Genomic DNA, 22,916 nt, shown 5'->3' on the forward strand with positions numbered 1-22,916 from the left:
AAATCTAAATAAATGCACATTTTGAGAGCTAGAATCTAATGGCAAAATCAAATTGATTCCATACAGGCAAACAATTTTCTCATCTAAGAAATGCAAAGATGTCATGTTTGCTTAAAGATGCATGTACTTTTAATTAGGTAATGGTCCTTGTCATCCACCCCTGGTTGATGCAGTGGCCCTGGCCAGATGGTAAGTTATCTATGTTTTTAACGCATGGTTTCCGTGATAGACCAGCCAAAGTTAATTGGAATGTCATTAAAGTTTGAGTTAATGGGGGTTGGGCTGGGGAGCTAGTTTGAGTGCTCTAGTCCTGCTGTTGGATATGTGTGTTTCATTAATAATAATGGATGTTTGGATGAAGCAATAAGGGTGGGGCTCCACCTGCTGCCACCTGTTAAAACTCTATATAAGCATCAGTCATCCTTATGGCAGAGCAGAAGGGCTACTATCTGGATTTACTTCACTACACGGACAACAAGAGGAACATTGCGTCTGAGGAAATTTTCCACCTCAGAGGATCCGTTTACAAGACCACCGTTGGCCTTTGAGGACCTTTGGCCCAGGAGTCATGAAGCCCCGCAGCCCGAGCTGTGCAGATTCAGGGTCGGAGTCGGACTCCAGAGACCCAGAGAAGTTTGAGAGTGCCATGCGGCGGAGGATGGCGGCCAACGCTCGAGAGAGGAAGAGGATGCAGGGCCTGAACACCGCATTCGATCGCCTCCGCAAAGTGGTTCCTCAGTGGGGTCAGGACAAGAAACTCTCCAAATATGAGACGCTGCAGATGGCCCTGAGCTATATTATGGCCCTCAACCGAATCCTGACTGATGCCAGCAGACACGCAACTCCTCAGAAAGACTGGCTGAATCTACAGTTTGACGGCCTACAGCCAGAGACCTATTCTTGCTTTATGCACTATAACTCCCCTGAGGAAAATGACTGTATGCACTCCTCCTTCTCCTATCACTACGAAAACCTCTAAGCTCTCACTGACTGATAAGCAATGGTGCGTTCACTTGTATCTTTCTTAACATAGGTACAGCAGTCAGTAAATATGTTTGTATTACTGTGTAATATTTTATGTTTTTGGTTCTGGAAAACAAATGATTAGCTTTATTAGAGCCTGACTCATTCTAGGAGTAGAGTTGCTTTAATTGTTGCAAAAAAGGACATGTTTTTCTGTGCAATTGTAGAAAACCTTTCATCAGACATGTTGTAAATGATGACTCGATAAAATCACATTTGTAAATTTATTTTTAAGTCAGATGCTTGAATTTTTCATTGCTTTGTATCAAATTTTTGTGTATAGTGTGTTCAGTCAAAGCTGAAATCATTCAAAAAATACACTGATCTTATTTTGCCAAAATGGTATCCTAAATTGTAGTTCCATTTTTTTAATTGTTATTTGGTACTAAAAAAAGGAAAAAGAATATAGCAGGCTAATGATAATAATAATAACAACAACTACACAATGTTTTGTACAGTAGGTGAAGTGTTTTGAGCTGTAGTTTATCCTGTGATTAAACATGTATTTGTTTATAATGCAGTTATAATGCAAAAATAAACACAAAGACTTTTGAGTCAGTTTAATTTTTGCTTCATTTGAAACATTTCTTTCAAATATTTTACATACTAAATATTAATTCATCAATTATTTTTAAATAATTGTATAAAAAAGTATTTTATAAAAACAATCCGACTTTAAAATTTAAAAATAAAACCCCTTTGAAGAGTAAATATAGGGAGAAAATAGTTGCTTTAACATTACTGTATTACCCTTTTAATATATATATATATATAGGAAGAATTCAATTACAAAAACATAACTCTGTTTTTAAAAATGTTCAAATATCATGATTTTTTAAAATCCTGCTTTTAAATTAATATCAGTCAAACTGCAGTTGGGTTGTTTTGATTAAATAATAATAACTAAAAACATACAGCAAACTAACAATAAAACACAATAAAAAACGATTTATGAAAATGAATAAAAAAATGAAAATGATAGAGTATGAAAATTAGTTATCTGTTTTTGCAAGTAAACTCTTCATATAGGCTATATATTATATTTGATATAGGCTAATCTTTTAGTAACACTTTTATTTATATCCTACATTGTAATCTACAGAAACAAGAAAAGAAAAAACATATGTAATGATATACACACATTTTCCTAAATTTTGCAGCAGATTTGCTATAAAATAATTTTTTTAAGCCCAGGTACAGATAAGCACATTTCAGTGAAGGCCTCTGTGTCCCAAGATAAGACAGCACCAAACAAATGGCAGTTCAGTGAAGGTAGCCTATAAATAATGTTGAAAGGACTGAATGACGTCACGGTTGCGTGTCCCATACGCTGTTTACAAAGCCACTTTATAAGAAGGAAAAAATTTTGATTCACTTATAACCAAATATTCAAATCATTTAATTTTGGTTTGCCTCATATTTTAAATCAATAAAAGGTCCAGTATTCAGAGTTTAAGATCACCAGGGGAAAGAAGACATCTATTTTCAGACAGAGTGGCTCAAACTTGACTATAGGGCAGTCCTCATAGCCACTCCTATTTTAGAGGAGATTAAACTCTTTGCTGTCCAATGGCTGTGTATAACGTGTCTTTTCAGTGCTAATGAGGCGTGAACGGCCAGTGCTCGACCGAAAGCGTGTAGGCTGCATGAAGCTAGAAACACCCATCTTAATCAGTTTAGCCTCAGCTGTCATTATAACCAATCATCCTGTCATGATCACTATCAACTAATCGCAGTCAAAGACACTTCCTTGCATTTTGTTACTAATATAGGCCGCTTAAGGTCAAGACATTGTTCATTTTATTTTCAACAAAATCCTTCATCGTGCAACCATATTAAATCTCGCAAATATTAACATTTGAATGAGAAACAATCCCCATGGTGCTTGAATAGGCTACAGGTCTCATGTTTCCTTGCCATTTATAAACTCCCGAGGTGCCACAGGGGGGTGCTAGGGGATCTCGGAAAATTTTAGAGTCTCAATGAAAAAAATAAATAAAAATAAAAATAATTAACAATGCAGCTATTTTTGTATCCCTCTACATACAAAATAAGCGCATCTTTAAATGACAGTCTTTGTCTTAATATGCAGATATTTTAAATGATTTTTTTAGTGATTCACAAATAAATGATTATTTTAATTCAAAATGTAACATGTATCTTATTATATATATTTCTTATATTCTAATGCTGAGTAAAATATTTTTAGGCTACACATACAGACTAAACAGACACTGTTATCTAAATATAAAGTAGCCTACTTATTTTCAGATAGGCTAATATTTGAATCAATTGTTTTCGATCGAGTACGATGACAAATAAAAGCTAATAATTCAATTCTGATGATAATGACCGTTTCCGTGCCTCTTTATTATGAAGGTACTGATCTGTTTTTCAGCATGTCTATAACAATGTGACGCAAATCCACATTATGTCTGTATTGTCAATAACGCTGTTCTAGAATCTCTAGCTTGTGGCTCAGTTTCCTTAATGGCAGGATTGTGTTTTTAATGGATCTGTGAACAAAAGACGAGCCCCTCCTTCAGCTTTGCTCTATTTCAGAGGATTCAACAGGAAAGGTATAAATACAGGTGGGAGACTATCCTCAGCCAAAAGCTGCACTTCAGCACTTCCTGTTAAATCCACCTCTCCTTTCACCACAATGCAACACCTCAATAACCGGGCAGAGAATCAGCTGGGCAGCACAGTGGCGTGTGAGATGGAAAACTTTGGGAAAAGAGGCTGGGTAAATCAGGCCTACAGTGGCTCTCCTGCACCCATCAGATGCCCCGGCCCCATCAGCACTGTCTACAACCCTCAGCCCATGTTCCACAGCTCTTTGGAGAACATGAACCAGCTGAATCTGCCTAACCGCTATCTGGCTGAGGATAAAGTGCGAACAAACCCCTCAGAGGAGAAGAAGTCTGGATGCTGCTCTTTTCTCTTGAGAGCTGTCAACGGTGAGGGAAGGACCATGCATTTTCAGTTTTCCATGATATGTTTCACTTCAGCTTTAAACCTTTAACTTTTTATGATTGTTTTTTTAATAGTAAATAATACTTTAAATAATGTTTTATTATTATTATGTTGTTATTATTTCATATTAAAGTAATAGTATATTTAATTATTTCAATATTATAAAAAAAATTTCCGGCAAAAATTACAAATGTCTGAGTGTTCCTTTTATTGCATTAATAATTTCACAAGTGAAATATTTTTAATGTAAAGTTGTAATATTTAAAAATTTCTAATGATAATTAAATTATTTCTATATTATTATTTAAAGTTAATAACAAATAAATAAATATATTTTAAAAAGTATTTCATGGTTTGGTAGGACTGTGGGGAACAGCTCTAAGAAAGGACACAAAGGAGAATCCTGAGCTCAATGTCAAAGCAAATCTCAAAGAACTGCTCATCTACATTGTTTTCCTAGTGGATTTGTGCCTGTGTAAGTATCATGTTGATTGTATGATACATTTATAGACCTGCTTTCCCTGTCTGAATATTTATGAATGGTTACCTGTTGCACAAATACCTGTTTGAAGTTTGAAACCACTATGTGGATTATTGATAATTGATAAATATAGATCTGTGAATATTAAGCTCAGATAGAGCAATATATAAATGTAAAATTGTTATAGTGTCATGAGCTTGCTCTTTTGTCTTTTTAATTGTACTGTATGTGATCCCATGGCTTTCCATTATATTGTGCTCCATTATGATCCAGAGATGTGTATCAGCCTAAGTGCTTGTTATAAAATGTCCCCTGCTCCCCTGTGTTAAAGCACTGCATTGTTCAATGGAAAATTAGGCCTGAAAGGAACACAAGCAGGACCCTGCTGATAAGAGCTCAGGGCAGGCAATTGCGGCTTTGTCTGTGCTGGAATCACATTGTTTAAGGGGGCTATTTGTGTACTCAAACAAATAACCCTCTGCAGCTTTCATGACGTGAGCACTGCTAATGGATCAAACTTGAATGAATTGATGTCCTTTATCTGTGCGATGCTGAATGGTGCAGCACGTCTGTGCAAAGCTCAATAAGTGATGTGATTGCTGACTGACTGTAATCCTGTTCTCATGCAGTGACCTATGGCATGACCAGCAGCGCCACCTACTATTACACGAAAGCTATGACTGATCTCTTTGTAAACTCACCGGGTGACAGTGGAATCAGCTTTTCCTCCATTGGCACCATGAATGATGTCTGGACAGTGAGTTTTACCTGCTTATACTGTTCAGATGTGAATGAAAATCAGGATTTTAAAGTATATTTATCTATATAAGTATTAAATAATTTTAATAATACATTTTTCCAGTTTTGTGCAATTTAACCCAACATATTCCACATTTTAGATGTTGCTAATATTGTTAATGCTAATTTTATGTAGTTCAAGTTCAAGTTCATTTTATTTATATAGCACATTTACAACAGTCACCAGGCTGACCAAAGTGCTTTACAGATTATACCACATACACAAAAAACAGACCCGACAAAAATTTAACCCTGGAGAACCCAAGAACCCTTTTCTTCTTTGGAAAATTATGAACTATGCATTAAATTACTTCTATAAATTCACTGAACACCAAAATATCCACTTTTTAAATTTTAACCCTTTATTCCCTAATTTAGGATTAGGGCCAAATTTGACCCATTGGGCTTTAGGTGTATAATTTCACAGAATAACAATAACAAACACCGTCAATGCAAACTATTTTACATTTAGGAAAATAATCAGTCAACCACACAGCTACATTTAACAATGTTTTTTTTTTTTTTTTGCTTTATTTGTTGCATGTTAGAACTGGATTTCAAATGTACTGCCTTATGCCACCAAATTTCCCTTTGTACGGCACCATCATCTCATCGATGGACTGTTTTTGGCGAGGAGCTATAGTCAGACATTGTCTCCGAAAAGAATCCAAAAATGGTCTCAGTTTCCAAAGTCGATCCTTTTTTACTTCTTCACTGACCATTTCATTGTCTACAAAGTGAATGACATAGAGTAGCATGTTGAATTGGTTGCGACTCATTACGTCTGCCACAGGCCCATAACGAACTTCACTGTCCCAGTACTGACGTACTCCAGACATTTGAACTAATCCCATCCTGAGATACATTCCGAAAACTTGTTCCTTCTCCTTTACTGAAGTGTCTACACATTTCCCTTGCTTTTGAACACTGTATTGATTGGTATGCTCAACAATATTTTCCAACATATCAAGGGAAACAAAGCATTGAAAGTAAACCAGTGGCATGTCTGTCACGGCATCCTGGTACGACTCAACCTGTTCACCTTGAAAGTTCACGTCAGGCAACTCAAAGCCTTTCTTTCGCCAACTGTAAGTTTTTGCGGCACGATTTGGCTCCATCTGTGGGCTAGCAGTCTCGGCAAACGGCACATCGTCATTACTGGACGAGTAATTGGACGAGTCACTGTCTTGGGCAGAAGATTCACCACCATCACTTTCATGTGGTTGAAACAATTCATCATAATCGCTATCGCTGTCCAATTCAGGGCCAAAGTCACTATCATCAGCTTCAAGTTGCTCCAATACTTGTGTTACAGTGACCTTTCTCTGCTGCTTTCCCTGTCCAGAAAAGGGAGCGGCTATACTCCCTGAAAAGATATACTACTTTATTAGTCTCTGGCCCTGTACTACTGAGGTAACTTATTCAAATATATTATACAAATGAAATTATTTCAAGGCTTTAGCCAAACACAGGACTGTCACCATTCTCCATAAAAGTCACTCAAAGAACCAAAGGGTCATTTTTGACCCAACATGTTTTTGACCCATACACCCAGAGGGTCATTTTTGGCCCATCGTTTTTTGAACTAGCTCAGAGTTGCTAATTTATCCAAAAATAATATAAAACATACTTCTAGGCATTCTGCAAGCTAATACTAAATAGATTAACAAAAAATACACAATTTTACCATCCGCTGGTTTGCTGAGAAGACGATTTTGTTTGGCTAGGTTTCCAGCTCAACAAAACAGCATGTGGTCAGCCATCTTATTACTACCACTCTGGCACTTGTGAGTTCAATATTCATCCACTAGGTGTCTCTATGCAGGGGCCAGAAGTGGCACTCTGGGCTTTTGATGTTAAATTTAACAATTTTTTTTTTTTTTTTCATTTTGGGTAGCAGCAATTAACAGGGGTCAAATTTGACCCCGTGGGTTCTCCAGGGTTAATACAACCTGTTTAAAAATGGAAAACGGCCATATCACAGTAGTCAATACACTAAGGAAAACAAATACGTTTTTAGCAGGGACTTAAAAACAGACAGCGAAGGGACCATTTTAATCTCTAGAGGTAGGGCATTCCAAAATCGGGACCCTGCCACTGCAAATGCACGCTCACCTCTACGCTTAAGCCTAACGTGAGGGACTACCAACAAAGCCTGGTCACAGGATCGTAGGCTTCTGGACGGAGTGTAGAGATGAAGAAGATCAGAGAGGTAGACAGGGGCTAGGTTGTGTAGGGATTTATATACAAAGAGGAGAATTTTAAAGTCTATTCTCTGACAAACCGGCAACCAGTGTCAGGATTTAAGAACTGGGGTGATGTGTTCATGTTTACGACACTTTAAAAGAAGTCTGGCCGCAGCATTTTGAACAAGCTGAAGACGTGCAATTTGACACTTAGACATACCGTAATATAAAGGATTGCAGTAATCTAGACGAGACGTAAAAAAAGCGTGAACAGCCATTTCGAGAGTTTTAGGAGTGAGGAAATATTTAATTTTGGACAGTAAGCGAAGCTGATAAAAACTGGATCCGATAACAGAAGAGATATGTTTATCAAATTTTAAATGCTGGTTAACAAGAACTCATAGGTTCCGAACTCCTAGGATCTAAAAACGGATAAACTTTCTAACTTTCTTATACACTGAGAGTTCTCATTGGGACCGAAAACAATTACCTCGGTCTTGTCTTCATTTAGGAAGAGGAAATTTAGGGCTAGCCATGATTTAACCTCCTCTAGACATTGCAGAAGAGAAGTAATCGCAGTGGATTTTTTTTTTTTAATTGGTAAATAGATCTGAGTATCATCTGCGTAGAAATGAAAAGACACGCCATGTTTACGCAGAATAGAGCCTAGAGGTAGCATGTAGAGAGAAAATAGAGAGGGAGCTAAAATAGAGCCTTTTAGAAGGCCACAGGTCAGAGGTGCAGGGGAAGAGGTAAAATTACCCAGCTTCACTAAAAACTTTCTGTCAGACAGGTATGACTGAAACCATTTCAGGACGTTAGCTTTTAGACCTACCCAAGACTCCAATCTAGATAACAGTGAGGAGTGGTCTACGGTATCAAAAGCGGCCGATAAATCTAGAAGAATAAGAACCACAGAGTCTCCGGAATCAGTAGAGAGGTAAATATCATTTAACACTTTCAACAGGGCGGACTCAGTGCTGTGAGCAGACTTAAAACCAGATTGAAAAACAAGATAAATACAATTACTTGACAGAAAACATTGAAGTTGATTCAGCACAATTTTCTCCAAAACTTTTGAAATAAAAGGTAAGACAGAAATTGGCCGAAATGTTTTTAGGACAGAGGAATCCAGTGAAGGCTTCTTGAGCAGAGGAGTGACCGTAGCGACTTTAAGACTGGCAGGAACAGAGCCAGTTTGGAGACACTTATTGATAAGAGACACCAAACCTGGCCCAATAGAATTGATAATTAATTTAAAAAATCTCGGGTGAATGATATCGCTAGAACAGAATGAGGGTTTAAGCTTGCCAATCACCTCCTTCAATTCCTGGAGATTTGTAGGTTCAAAAGCATCACTTTTGGGGCAGACGCTAAGTCTGAAGTTAGCAATTTTGTCACTGAAATATCTCAAGAAGCTTTCACAGAGAGCAACAGAGGCAACAGGCAAAGTGTTAACGGAAGGATTAGTACCAGATTGAATAATTGAAAACAAAACCTTAGGTTTAGAGTGATTAGTTTCAATTAAATAAAAAAAATATGCAGCTTTCGCAGGCTTAGCTGCAGTCTGGTAAGATGTAAGAGAGTCTCTGAACATTTGAAGAGAGATATGCAGCCTGTCCTTTTTCCATTTTCGTTCTGCCTTTCTACAATTTTGTTTTAGGAGACGGGTGTCAGAGTTATGCCACAGTTCAGATTTTGGTTTGTGCTTATGAGGCTTAAGGGGAGCAGTTGCATTTGCTACCTTGAGCCAGGCAGAATTCATGAGGCTAAGATGTTGATCAGCATCCAAGTCAGATAATGATTGATCCAAGTGCAATTGTGAGCAGCATTCAGCGAAGCACAAGTTGAAATTTGTGCTAAACTGAGGAGAGTAGATACTACAGGTGTAGTAGAAAAATGAGAGAGATCAGGAAGAGTCAGTGAAAATAGTATGGGTTTATGGTCCGAGATCATAAAATCTGAGAGCACAATATCAGTCAAATCAAGCCCATATGACAGTACAAGATCCAACGTACGGCCCTGAATATGAGTAGAGTCACTGATCCACTGAGATACTGTAGATTAAAAGCATCAATAAGATTAAGAAAGACAGTTTAGAGACAGAGCAGACAACCAGACAAGCAAACACGAGAGCAGCAGACGGCATGCCAAATACACAGGCGCCATCTTGGATTTCCTTTTCCTTTCATGTAATGAATTAATATTTATGTAATTCATTAATAATTCATATTTAATGTTTTAAGTATCAACTGCTTTTAATAATACGTTTTTGTCTTTGCCTGGACATATTGGCAAATTTTTATGGTCATTACTAAAATTAAATCTGAAATTAAACCCATAAAAAATGCCTTATTTGTTAATAAAACAAACATTAACCGGAAAAACAAAACAAAACACTTTTTCTGATTTTAATTTAGTTTGATTATGTATATATAAGCTCCAAAAAAGCCCAACAAAATTAAAATGGTTTCAAAATATTTATAAAAAACTATGATAATAACTATGATAATTGAATTTTGTTGTGTGTTTTTGTCATTTGTAGTAGTAGCTTAAAAAAGAAATATGGCAAAATAACTTTTATGTTTTGGGTGTTGCTGATACTTATGATATAATAATATGTAAACTATTTGAATGTTTTGTTTTATTTTATTTATATAATATTTGTGGAGTTTTTAGTATGTTTATTTAGTATTAAAAACATCACCATAATGCTTTTCTGTTCATGGGACAGATCCAGTACAGCATCACGGTCCCTCTGACTATCATTTTCCATAATCTTTTCAGTACATGGAGGGCCCGTTACTTGACAGCCTGTACTGGACAAAGTGGTATAATGATGAGCCTCTTCCGAATGGAAATCAATCCTTCATTTACTACGAGAACATGTTGTTAGGAGTCCCTCGTATTCGACAGCTCAAAGTGAAGAACAACTCCTGCAAGGTTCATAAAGACTTCCAGCAGGAGATCGTGGAGTGTTTTGATGTGTACAGCGACAAGAAAGAGGATGACAGCGTGTTTGGACAGATCAACGGAACAGCGTGAGTGACATTTATGATTAGCAACAGTCATATTTCTCTCTTCAGGGGTTGAAATGTGTTTATTTATTAAAAACAATCTCATTATTCTTCAGCTGGCAGTACCACTCAGAAAACGAGATCAAAGGGTCGAATCACTGGGGGTTACTGACCACATACAGCGGAGCTGGATATTATCAAGACCTGGCAAAGACCAAAGAAGAGAGCACTGCTATCTTGACGGACCTTAAAGACAACCTGTGGCTCGATCGTGGAACTCGGGTTCTTTTCATTGACTTGACTGCATACAACGCCAACATCAATCTCTTCTGTGTTATAAGGTACTTGACCGAAATCAACATGTTTTGCGCTTGTTCTGCATGTCCAAATTATATATTTGCACTGGTTTGCTAGGTTAGTCAATACTATTAATAATTACATTTCTACATTTGTTATTTGTACATAAAACTGTCCTTTTCAATGTACAAATAAGCCAATAAATATAAAATGCATAAAATAAAATATTAAAATAACAAAAATTAGTAATCTGATGTAATTTCATATTTTATTGCGTTACATTTTTTCAATAAAATAAAATAAGCAATTGTTTTCTTCTTCGTTCAGATTAGTGGTTGAATTTCCAGCTACTGGTGGAGCAATCCCATCCTACCAGATCCGTACTGTAAAGCTGATTCGTTACGTCACCACGTGGGATTTCTTCATCATCGGCTGCGAGATCTTGTTCTGCATCTTCATACTCTATTACATTGTGGAGGAGATTCTGGAATTCCGAATCCACAAACTGTCCCATTTCAACAGCATCTGGAACATACTAGATATAGTGGTCATACTGGTAGGAAGAAAACAGATCATATCAGTATCAAATATTCTGGTCATAATAATCAAGTCATCATATGATTTGGAAACATTATTTGACAAAAGCAGACTCTAACAGTAACTGTTTGCTTTTTTTAACAGCTTGCTGTGGTGGCAATAGTCTTCAGTGCGTTTCGAACCATCAAAGTGGATGAGTTACTTGAAAACCTTCTAGACCAACCTGACATCTATGCTGATTTTGAGTTTCTGGCATTTTGGCAAACCCAGTACAATAACATGAATGCAGTAAATTTATTTTTTGCTTGGATTAAGGTAATCATACATACATACTGTGAAGTTTCAAATATATAACTAAAAGTAGTGCTGTCAAACGATTAATCGCGATTAATCCAAAATAAAAGTTTTTGTTTACATAATATATGTGTGTGTACTGTGTATATTTATTATGTATATATAAATACATAATCACACTCACACAGTATATATTTAGAAAATATTTACATGTATATATGATATATAAATATATTTAATATACAAATATATTATTTTTCTTAAATATATACATGCATGTGTGTATTTATATATACATAATAAATATACACAGTAAACACATATATTATGTAAACAAAAACTTTTATTTTGGATGCGATTAATCGTGATTAATCGTTTGACGGCATTAAACTAAAGTGACCCATTTTGAAATGTTGATGGCTTCAATGTTTGCAGATCTTCAAGTACATCAGTTTCAATAAGACGATGACCCAGCTTACATCCACCCTGGCTCGCTGTGCATTAGACATCTTCGGATTCGCCATTATGTTCTTCATTGTGTTCTTTGCATATGCTCAGCTGGGTTACCTGCTCTTTGGAATGGAAGTTGAAACATTCAGCACATTTAACAAGTGCATGTAAGGATGAAACTTAAAACTTTTTTTTATTTTTTTGTGTTTATTAGGTCAATCAGAATCTCTTATTTCTCCTCTGCAGTTTCACACAATTTCGAATCATCCTCGGAGATTTCGATTATGATGCCATTGACAGGGCAAACAGAGTACTTGGACCAATATACTTTTTCTCCTATGTGTTCTTTGTCTTCTTTGTGTTACTGGTAAGTTCTTCATGTGCATGTGATGAAATAATTGTTTGTTCTAAATCATAAGTGCCTGTTTATCAGTTAACCTGATCAATTGAATTGAATTGAACAGAACATGTTTCTAGCCATCATCAATGACACATACTCTGAGGTGAAGTCGGAACTCGCTTCTCAGAAAGATGAGTTCCAGATTACAGATCTCATCAAACAGGTGAGTCCTGCATCCCAGTGCATGCAGTATATACGTCTCCAAATTCATGTTTGGAAAGTTGTGTAACCAATACACAAACCAACACTGTTGTGATTTGATTGTTTAAATGCATGTGGAACATTATGCTTTAATTTCAGAGTTATGAGAAAACCTTCATGAAACTGAAACTTAAAAAGGAGAAGATCTCTGATGTTCAGAAAGCCCTGGATTCAGGTTCAAGTGAGCTGCAGTTTAAAGATTTCAGGGATGCTTTGAAAGAGTAAGTCTTGGGTGAAACACTAACACATTCTCATACATTATAGCAACAACGGTGTGGAAGAACTCATGTAATTTGGTTGTGTGTCCCACATTTCAGAATGGGTCATGCTGACCATGAGATCTCAGCCGCTTTCTCCAGATTTGACCAAGATGGGAACCAGACTTTGGACAAGCAGGAGCAGGAGAAAATGAAACAAGAGCTGGAGGAAAAAAGGGTGTGTTTGGTTTTTATTTCACTTGGGCTCTTTTGGCAAGTTCATGTTCCTTTATTGTGACATTACTCTAATATGGAGTCATTTTTTTATTAGGACACACTCAGTGAAGAGCTTCGTAATCTTGAAAACAGTGTTGAATCGGCAGAGGACCACAGAGAGAAGACAGTTCCTCCAGAGGCCTTTCAGAGGTTTGTGTTCAGAATCATTGGCTTTCTCAACCATTTCCAAGTTTGTTTTTTTTAATTGAATGTATATTTTATTCCAGTTTTTAGTTTTAGTTAACAGTAACAACACCATTCATGTTTAATTTGCATGACTTTAGATGCACATAAATTTCAGGCTGCAAGTGCATTTCTGACTTGTCTTCTGGTTACTTTTGCCTTTCCATTCCAGGCTGGTTCACAAAGTTGCTCAGCTTGAAAATGCTGTGATCACTATATTGTCCAAACTGGATGTTATCATGGAAAAAATGAGACTTCAAACATTCAACAGCGACAAAGACATGGATAGGCAGATGACTAGAGATGATGTGAGTTTTTAGATCTCTAAAAGTTATGACATTTTTAATTTACAAATAAACAGCGTTTTTAGAGTTAAATACACTAATCATGCATATATTATAGAAAATATATAAAGCTGCGCTGCTGTATTGTGACAGGAATCAAGACCTGCTTCAGGAGGGAATATTCAGGTAAACCTGGAAAGAGCCTCGGCTCAGGGAGCGATGGGGAATATGAGGAATCGTTTGTACCCAGATGTCGGATGGCCAGTCGTAACTGAGAATAGTAGTTCTGCACGTCACTGATTCATCAAAACCTGAGTTTCAAACTAATAATTGGCTTCATTTAAGCCTGGTCTGTGGATAAACAGACTCAGAATGTGACCGTAGAGAGGAAGGTATTACTGTAGCATAGACGTAGTACTCTATGTTACAAGCGGCACAAAAGTGTATCTGTTCTCCATACTGACTGTTTAACATGTGCAGTTACTGTGGCATTTATAAGAGGGAATGAGGGGTGATATGATTGACAGTCTGATTATCTTTCCACTTTAAAGCTTGATTAATGTTAAGCAGTATAACTGATGTATTGTGGTGTGTAAAATACATTCCCTCAAGTTTTTGGGAGTTTCAACTATATCAGGCTAATGATAACTATTCTTCAGACCTTCCTTGCTATTGAAGATTTAATTTTCATGACTACTATTAGTTCTTATGAAACAAATTCTCCTGTTATCTTATGGCTAACAGATTCTTTCCAATCATACAGTATGGAAACTTCACTGAGAGCTAAATTTAGGGAGAATAGAGTCACTGTGTCACATTTTACATTGTTACGAAACGTCATCAGTGCAATGTGCATTAGTCTTTGGAAAGTTCATGTATACTTTTAAAGATGAATTCCTTAATCGCTTTCTTTACTTTGATATGAACCTCTTGTAAATGTATTTTATAGTGAGAAGCATATCAGTGGAAACACAAACATTAATCTTGGAACCATATTGCTTGTATATTTTAAAAGATATTTATATTTACGTAAAATATTTATCTCTTTCTTCTTTCCTAATTGATATTAATTATAAGCAAATAAATAACTGAAATGGCAAAACAAATAGTTGTTACTTGCTCTGTTGAAACCAGACCTGAAGTTTAGAAAAAAAAAGAGAAGAAAATGTTTCTTGTCCAATGGTTCATTTATTGAGACTCATTTAGACTAAAAAGAAAACTCGAAATGCTAAATTGTATTCAAACATTTCTGCCTTTTACATTCAATGCTTTGAGCAACCTCAATATTATGGTTTGAAACATGCAATTCCTTAACATCCCCAGGAAAAAAAAAAAAAAAAATCCAATCCTTTTTTTTCTCTGGCTACTCCAAAATGGCAAGCATTTTTGTTAAAACAGCAAAGGGACAAATTTACAGTAAGGTCTAGAATAAATCATTCAGCTCTCTATGAGGGACTCAAAGTGTTCAACTGAAATATGTGTGACTGAGCAAAAATTAAGGCTTGCTTGTAAATGTCAGCCACACATGTAACGTTTGTCTAACATACGCTGCATTAGTCCGTCAAGTGGAGCGCATGCTTTGAAACCCTTATTCAAGGCCAAGATATCAAAAGATATTTACAGATATGGCCATTATGACCCTTTCTCCATAGTGAACGGGAGAGATTTCACTGTCTGTAAATTGGAGTAGAAAGATACATTATACACACAGTATCAAAGAGCTCTAGAATCGGAGGAGAACGGGGAGCTAATGTGGATTAAATATACACCACTGCACATAGAAATTCATTTACACGTCAACATTTACAAGACACAGGTCCAACGAACCCCCAAAAAGTGCCTTTACTTACATTTGTTTGCCAAGTCAAAATGCAGAATTAAAGGTTTTTTTTGTTGCTGTTTGTTGTGTTTTTGTACAAAATTCAAAGTCCATACTGTAATGAACAAGCAAATGCATGATCAGCTATTTAGGAACAGAAAAAACTAAAAGAAAATACTTAGTTCCAAAAACCATTTACACCCCGGCCTTTCTGCAATGTACCTGTGAAGTTCCTGAAGCTGGGATTTAAGGGAAAATCAGCAGTTTTCCTCAAGATATGCAGTAAAAAAGGGTGGGGATACAATACATCTCCAATTCCACTAAAACAGGAACAAATCTGGTGAATTAATTCAGATTTCCTTTGAAGGCGCTCATCTCAATTGCCTCTCTAAACTAAATTTGAATCTTTACAATAAAGCAATTCCTGCTTCAGATCCAAAGCTTGTAGGGAAAAAGATGATGTGCACCTATTAGTCTTTAGCAACCCTCCCTATGAGAGCAGGATCTAAAGAAGCGAGAACCAAGGTCAGATCACTGTGTCTGGTACCCAGCCATGCCAAAGTTAGCCTGGTTCATCACTTGGCCAGGCTGAGCCTGAGAGGGTTGCGTCCCAAAACCTCCCACCCAGGCCGGGGACTGTGATTGTCTGGAACAACAAAAAGAGGGTGTAAACATACCCACAAGTTCTGCATAGCAACCACATGATACATTACACATGAACTGTATCAGAAATACATGAAAACTCACTCTACACCAAATCCTTGCTGATTCCATGTTTGCCCGTACATTCCATAGGACGGCACTTGCCAGCCGTTCGTCATGTACTGACCGTACTGTTGAGGATTGCCGTACATTTGATTCCAGTGTCCCCACTGACCGTATTCCATCTGTGAATGCAACACCAAGAACTTGCGCTTAACTTGTGTGTCTAGGTGAAAAACACACACTGGCCTGATTTAAACAATGTCTGTATGGGAAGGATTTAATAACACATTAAAATGAGATTATGATAATTATAAAGCAAATTCACAAGAATTACCGGCTGGACATTTTTGGCCATGTCAGGTGACTCTTTGCCCCAGTAGCACTTCACAACATGACCTTCAATGGTGGTACCATTCACTGAGACGATAGCATGAGCAGCACTTTCATGAGAGGAGAACCTGAGAGAAAATGATGCTGGTGTTACGGTCTGCGACCTTTTTTGCTGTATGTTATTTCCTTTTTGTCTTTTTGCTGTTCTTACACTCATGCTCTTAGGTACCGCCTTCCTTGGATTTTATTGGCCATGTTTGCGGTCATATTGGCCGGTTTGCGACATGTTTCTCTTGCCAATCACGTTCTCGTCCGAGAGGTTTAAAAGGAGAACATCAGCGAGAAGAGCGGGAGTGAGTGTGACGCTTTGGGATTATGATTGTTGTGTGCATCCGCGGAATGTGTGCGTTGCGCTCTTTGTTTGGCTCACTTTAGTTGGTGGTGTCAGAGCTTTAATGGTTTTGGTAATGTCTTGTTAATGTTTTAGTCACAACCTCCGTTGTTAATGGCTAGCTTTTGTCATCTTGTCGCTGGTTTGGAAGACAAGGAAGGAGTGGAAGAGTTTAGTAAGTCACGTGATCTACATACCCGCACGTAGAGATCTTTGATGTATTAGACACATTAATTTAGTAGTGTGCGCTTTTCTTGTATGTTTTGCTTTGTATATTTAGAGTAGTTTATGACGTTTTTGGCGTTGAAGACTTTTTCTTTTATATCTTTACTTTAATAGTTTAGGGGATTTGGGAATTAGTTAGTATGTGGGATTCTTTTGTTATTTTTATTTTATGATTTAAGCGCCACTTTAACTTCCCTTCTTTTTCCTTTGTCTTGTTTGTTTAACTACTGATTTCTTGGGAACAATAAACTTTTCTTGAGGTGTAATTTGTCACTTGTTTCATTGCCATCTATTTCCCTGGCTTATTTCTTTAATATGTCATCTTAATGTTACCTCTTTCAAATCCTAGACTAAATTTACATCAGAGACGTAACACTGGTGAATAAAGAAAAGTGAAGAACACAGCAATCCTATTGTTTACAAAAAAAATCAGAAGGACTGACTTTGTCACCATGTGGCTAATTAAACCTAAACAGAAATTAGAAACATTTCTTATTATTAACAGTGTAAAAAAAAGTTGTGCTGCTTAATATTTTTAAAGAAATTGATACTGATTTCAAGGTCCTTGAATAGAAAGGTCAATAGAACAGCATTTAGTTCAAATATAAATCTTTTTTAACATTATACATGTCTGATCAATTTAATTTGTCTTTGCTCTGTAAAAAAAATTAATAACTGAACACAAACTTTTGAATATTTTTTTTTTCAAAGCCTTAGATGTGTAACAAGGCTAAGAGGTTGAAATTCTGTTTTGCGTCATTTTATGCTGCCCCCTGTTGAGTGAACAGTGAAAAATTAGGCTGACATTGGGCCTTTTCGATTTTGGTATTTTGCATTTTCCTTCACTAACATTCTTACCATTATTATGTGCAAATGGTATAATAAGTCATCAGCCACTCTGTTCTCTAGACATCAGCCCTTACTAGTAGAAACCATTATACAATATGGTACTTCCACAATATTTCACATTACACACAGACTGTGGATAAACTGTCTAAATATAAGAAAACTAAAAACAGGAATAGCTGAATGATACCTGATAAAAGAATAACCCTTCTCTGGAAAAACTCTGATCTCCATTATCTGCCCGAAAGGAGAAAACGTCTGTCGCATAAGGTGTTCTGTTTGAAGAGAACAGTATAAGTCACATGACAATGCTCTAAGAGTGAGCAGGCATACTCATACTCAGAACGGGAAAGTAAAAAGGTAAGTGCAGACACACCTGTGAGACCTGACTGAATGCCACCACAGTACACTGTGCAGTTCTGAGGACTCGACTGGTTCACCACCTCATCAAATCTCAGCTGCTTGGAGCTGTCTGAAATTTTCCCAATTCAGTCATGTTAATTCAGCCCAACTCTAAAGGCGGTAAGCAAATAAAAGACAGAGTGGACCAAAATCTGACTTACTGTCTTGCACACTCTTGGGGGCTGGAGGCTTCCGAGTTGCCCAGTTAGTCCGAATTTGCCGTCCACCAAGCCACTGACCCCCCATGTGTACTATGGCATTCTCAGCATCCTAGAAAAGAAGAAATTATAGATTTAACAAACAAACAAATGTAAACTTAAAGCAAAAATGTAATCTTGCAGCAACACTTCTATTCTTTCATTAGTTCCTCTGCATAATTAGGATCTACCCACATAAATGTCCTAGTTTGCATTAAATTACTACTACTAAACTGACTAAAATCTTACACTCAAACAGAAAACAACTCTAGCAGTCTGACTCATTCCAATAGGTTGAATATTTGTAATACTACAGCTATAATATGAAATGTAGTAAACAGAAATAGAATAACCTTCACTCTGTGTTCCTGTACTGGAGCCTTACCAGTTTGTTATAGAAGGACACAAATCCATACCCCTTTGATTTCCCTGTAGTCACATCCTTCACCACTCGTGCATCCCTGCCAGAAAAACGTAACGACGGAAAAGTCAGTCTGCTGACAGCTAGCAAGAGGATCTCAAAAAGAAAGGAACCACACACACACTGTACTGTACTGAAAGACACTGTTATAATATCCTAAATTACTCTAAAAAAATCTTTACACTAACAACTTCTGCATAATATTCTCTCGATTACAGGTACTTAAAAAAATGAAATAAAAAACAAGTACAAAGTCATGCAACCTACACTACTGCATGTATATTTAAAAGCTCCTGCAAAGATTTCAACTTTTCCTTGTGACACAACATAATGATCCAATCTTCATCTTAATCTCTAGTACTTAATCTCTCATTTCATCAATGTCATTACCATGCATTCCTAACTTCAACAGCTGTTTCTAATTCTGCTCAAGAGTACATAGAAATATCAAAAGAGAAAAAGGAATTAAACGGCATACATGGCCTGTTAACAGATTTCTTTATTTTTCCTGGTCAATTCTTTACCACCAATATGGAGTTTGGGAAGCTGCAAATTTCGAGAAATTAACATTTTCAGAAATTTAGGAGAATCAAACTATCAACACAACTAGGAAAACCATCATAAAACAATTTTTACAAGCAAATATTCAAGAATTATCTAAGATTTGTTAAAAGTCTACACTACATCAGCGTTAATAGGAAAATACTGCAGTATACAAATATGAAAAGCAAAGAGTAAATAGAAAAAAATCTACATCTGAGTTCCCAGAGTGTACAGTTCCTTGCTGTTAGCCTTCAAGCGCCTGTCCAATCCTATGAGCATTTCTGTAAAATAACCAGAGCTCTATTAACTGACACTCAGAGCTAAAGGAGACTCTGAACATTTTGCAGAGTAGCAGTGCATCATGTTTTTTTTGTGTTGAGAACTAAAAATGTTACTTTTTAGGTAAATCAAAACTACTTACCAATTTCGGAAAAGCAGTGGAGATTAGTGATGAAATTATTTTAAGGTGCACTTTACAACAGATCGATCTGGAGACACAATATTGACTATATTGCCTTGCGCTTGCTGATCATTCCCATTATGGGACTATTAAAATCATCAATGCAATTAAATATTAAATTTAAACGAAAATGATGGTCTCTAAAACACATCCTATTCTCAACAGCTGTGACAAACCTGTAGACATGCAAGTGTTTTATATAACGGTTTCATTACTGACACAAATGTGACAAAATGTGCTAATCCCAGCACAAATGACAAAAGAAAATGTTTATATTTTGAATCAATTTCTTAGCAAAATTAGTAAATATGTTAAGAACTACCAACCACAAATTTTTTTTTTAAATAAAAATCTTTGAAACGCTTTCCATGGTTTAAAGAAAACAGGGGTTAAAAAATAATATATTGAGATCATTTGGCTCAAAGTAACCACATACCACAACTTGACATTATTTAGACAAAATACGTTTCACTAAAGGGTGTGACTTCTGGGAACTTACGAGATTTTCCCAAAGGGTGCAAATGCAGCTCTGATGTCATCGGTTGTGATCTCAGGGCTCAAATCTCCCACAAAAACATGAAAGTGATCTGCAGAAGAATGACATGTAACACATGTAACTACATTTAAGAAAATCTAACCTGGGAAAAACAACCACTACATACATAATACAAAAGAACTTACTGGATGTGTCTTTCTTCTGACTGCTAGGAGTGGTCGCCCAATTTACCTTGACTTCCTGTTAATAAAATACACTACTTGAAAGCAGTATCTTTGGAAACTGTATATTCTGGGTGCAATGCTTCATAATAAACCTCAACCCACACTCATCTTGTTATACTTGTCTAATGAAACAATGCCACAAGATATACCTTTCCCAAAATCTTCCTTCCATTCATGGCGGCCAAAGCAGCTGCGGCGTCTCTGTGTTCAAAGAACTCCACAAAGCAATACGGATCATTGCTAGTATGCTGCAAAAGAGAAAATCCAATAGAGTTCACCTTCCTGCTGCTATCGGATTGCTGAGAAGAAAAGCCAGGAAAATATATTATTGCAAAGACACGGGTATTGTGTGGAAGACCGTTTAATATTTTCTGTCATCATTTGGTGTGATTTTAAGGAAATGGAAGAAATCATGATATGTTTATTCTAGGATCATTTTAAAAGCACATTTATTCCAAATATAAATGCTAATGCAGAGTTTGACAGGCATTTCCACACAAACCCATTTACACTGAAAAAATAAAGAACATTTCAGGGAACATTTGAAAAAATTTAATTTGTGATGGATGTTTACCTCTGTTATCATTTTACAACTTTTACATGGCCCAATCTGAGTAAACAACTGAAGGATCAAGTTCTCTGTTACATCTCTTGAAAGATTCCCCACGTAGCTGAAAATGCAGATAAAATATATTAAAAATATATAAATGGTAATAACAGATTGCCCACATAATTCAATAACATAATATCACATAAGATTAAGATTATTTTGCAGTTTAATCAGATCATCTAATTAAGATGTTTTCAAAAAAGCTGTATATATATATATATATATATATATATATATATATATATATATATATATATATATATATATATACACACACACACACGAGCTAGGCATAGATCTGACAGCCCTTTTATGCCCAAATGACCTCAGGAGGACGGGAACACACATTACCCACAATACTAAACTACTGAAACTATGTCTGACAGTTAAACAAAGAGTTATTTCACGAGAAATGTGTATCCTACATTGTAGTACCAAACACAAAATTCATACTTCTAGAACCGACAGCAGGCCTGATATTAGATAACAGGCCTTTACTAAAACAGCAGACAATGACATACTCGTTCAAACACATTGACACTGAATATGATAGTTTATTGGTGTACATATTAAACCTATACACCATAACTTATGAAATACAATTCAAATATGCTCATTATATTTGCCTTGCATTTAATTGTTTTGATGAATAGCCGGTTTGCCTAATTAACCGCTAGCTTAGCTTAAGCATGCTAACTTTACGGCTACAAATGTTTTCCACAATCGCCGGAAAACGATGAAAGCCCTTCGATCTTTCTGCTGTAAGGAAGGTGAAATAATGACTGACCGAAACTCTACCTATTATAAGCAGTGATTACTAACAGCATATGATGTCAAAAACGCTGGTAGGACGTCGTTTTTGGAGAGTGTGTCAGTTAGATTTAGCGGTTATTCACAGAGCACTTGACAGGGTTTGTGTTTTCAGCTACTTACAGGGTTTTGGGATGGCTCTCGTCTTCCATTCTTGAATGCCGGAAGGAGTGCTGACACAACTTGTTTTCAGTATCTCAGATGTGGTTTATTTTTAGGATGAACAATACTGGACTGGTGTTACTTTCAATCTTGAGTAGAAAATGGCGGAACCCGGGTAGTCAGGAAGACAGTCACTGCGCATGCGCAGAAGCAGCCGGGTTTGGAGGGCGATGGATCTGACAGGAAAGGGGAGTTTGACAAAATGTTTGTGTAAATGCAGGTGTGAATAGATCATGTATCACAGGTATCTTACTTGATTATATGATCTTGCAGGCTATGTATTTATTTGTATGCTTTCATTCAGCCTATTTTATTTGTTTATTATTATTATTATTATTTAGTCATTTAGCAAACGCTTTTTTCCAAAGCGACTTACAAATGACCACTTATTAGAGCTGCAATGAATGCCTGAAGTCTTTGGTAAATAACATACTGTATTGGCAGGGCACGCACTGAACCCAGGTAATATTTTAATGATTATTAGTGTACTGATTACACTGCAGAAATGTCGTTCAGAAATGAACATGTATTTTTGCCCATGTGTATTGTGATAGAAAATTAAAATTGTTGCAATGTTTTGTTAATATTCAAGCATATGTGTGTGCGCGCACATCTGCTAAATTGTTTTATTTTTAGTATTTAAAAATTATTATATTTTACATAGCCTATATGTCA

The 22,916-nt window shown here is 36.3% G+C and overlaps 3 protein-coding genes across 6 annotated transcripts; 2 read left to right on the forward strand and 1 right to left on the reverse strand.

Annotated features, from left to right (window-relative positions):
- Positions 1-568: 568 nt before the first annotated feature.
- LOC306884429 (transcription factor atoh7) lies at positions 569-979 on the forward strand (the record flags this gene model as incomplete). Its single annotated transcript, XM_079440265.1, has 1 exon — positions 569-979. The coding sequence occupies one exon, from the start codon at positions 569-571 to the stop codon at positions 977-979; it is 411 nt and encodes a 136-aa protein (XP_079296391.1).
- A 2,706-nt stretch (positions 980-3,685) lies between these two features.
- LOC306884414 (polycystin-2-like protein 1) lies at positions 3,686-13,900 on the forward strand (the record flags this gene model as incomplete). Its single annotated transcript, XM_079440243.1, has 15 exons — positions 3,686-3,983; positions 4,361-4,474; positions 5,110-5,237; positions 10,252-10,505; positions 10,598-10,822; positions 11,106-11,334; positions 11,460-11,630; positions 12,045-12,226; positions 12,306-12,426; positions 12,524-12,622; positions 12,760-12,881; positions 12,978-13,095; positions 13,189-13,283; positions 13,489-13,624; positions 13,754-13,900. The coding sequence occupies 15 exons, from the start codon at positions 3,686-3,688 to the stop codon at positions 13,898-13,900; spliced, it is 2,439 nt and encodes an 812-aa protein (XP_079296369.1).
- An 870-nt stretch (positions 13,901-14,770) lies between these two features.
- On the reverse strand, positions 14,771-22,387 carry LOC306884421 (nucleolysin TIAR-like). 4 transcript variants are annotated; one of them, XM_079440254.1, is made up of 14 exons: positions 22,203-22,345; positions 21,234-21,330; positions 20,809-20,958; positions 20,621-20,675; positions 20,439-20,526; positions 19,691-19,760; positions 19,415-19,482; positions 18,901-18,976; positions 18,480-18,588; positions 18,293-18,388; positions 18,107-18,191; positions 16,459-16,582; positions 16,167-16,306; positions 14,771-16,065 (listed from the first exon to the last, which is right to left on the reverse strand). In XM_079440254.1, coding segments are annotated over exons 7-14 (747 nt in total). In that variant the 5' UTR covers positions 19,417-19,482; positions 19,691-19,760; positions 20,439-20,526; positions 20,621-20,675; positions 20,809-20,958; positions 21,234-21,330; positions 22,203-22,345; the 3' UTR covers positions 14,771-15,950. The 4 variants fall into 4 exon arrangements, with proteins under 4 accessions (XP_079296380.1, XP_079296379.1, XP_079296378.1 ...); XM_079440253.1 differs by lacking the exon at positions 19,415-19,482 and having other exon boundaries at positions 22,203-22,385; XM_079440252.1 differs by lacking the exons at positions 19,415-19,482; positions 19,691-19,760 and having other exon boundaries at positions 22,203-22,387.
- Positions 22,388-22,916: the final 529 nt, after the last annotated feature.

The sequence above is a fragment of the Barbus barbus genome (assembly GCF_936440315.1).
Source record: "Barbus barbus genome assembly, chromosome: 18".
Lineage (NCBI taxonomy): Eukaryota > Metazoa > Chordata > Actinopteri > Cypriniformes > Cyprinidae > Barbus > Barbus barbus.

What these genes read in the sequence shown, in the direction of transcription:
- LOC306884421 (XM_079440252.1), bottom strand. Translation starts at nt 22,231, where the DNA reads ATGGAAGACGAGAGCCATCCCAAAACCCT. An exon ending in GTTGTAAAATGATAACAGAG is followed by an intron (nt 20,959 to 21,233) that starts GTAAACATCCAT and finishes TTTTCTTCTCAG; the next exon opens with CAATCCGATAGCAGCAGGAA. An exon ending in GAAGGAAGATTTTGGGAAAG is followed by an intron (nt 20,676 to 20,808) that starts GTATATCTTGTG and finishes TTTTATTAACAG; the next exon opens with GAAGTCAAGGTAAATTGGGC.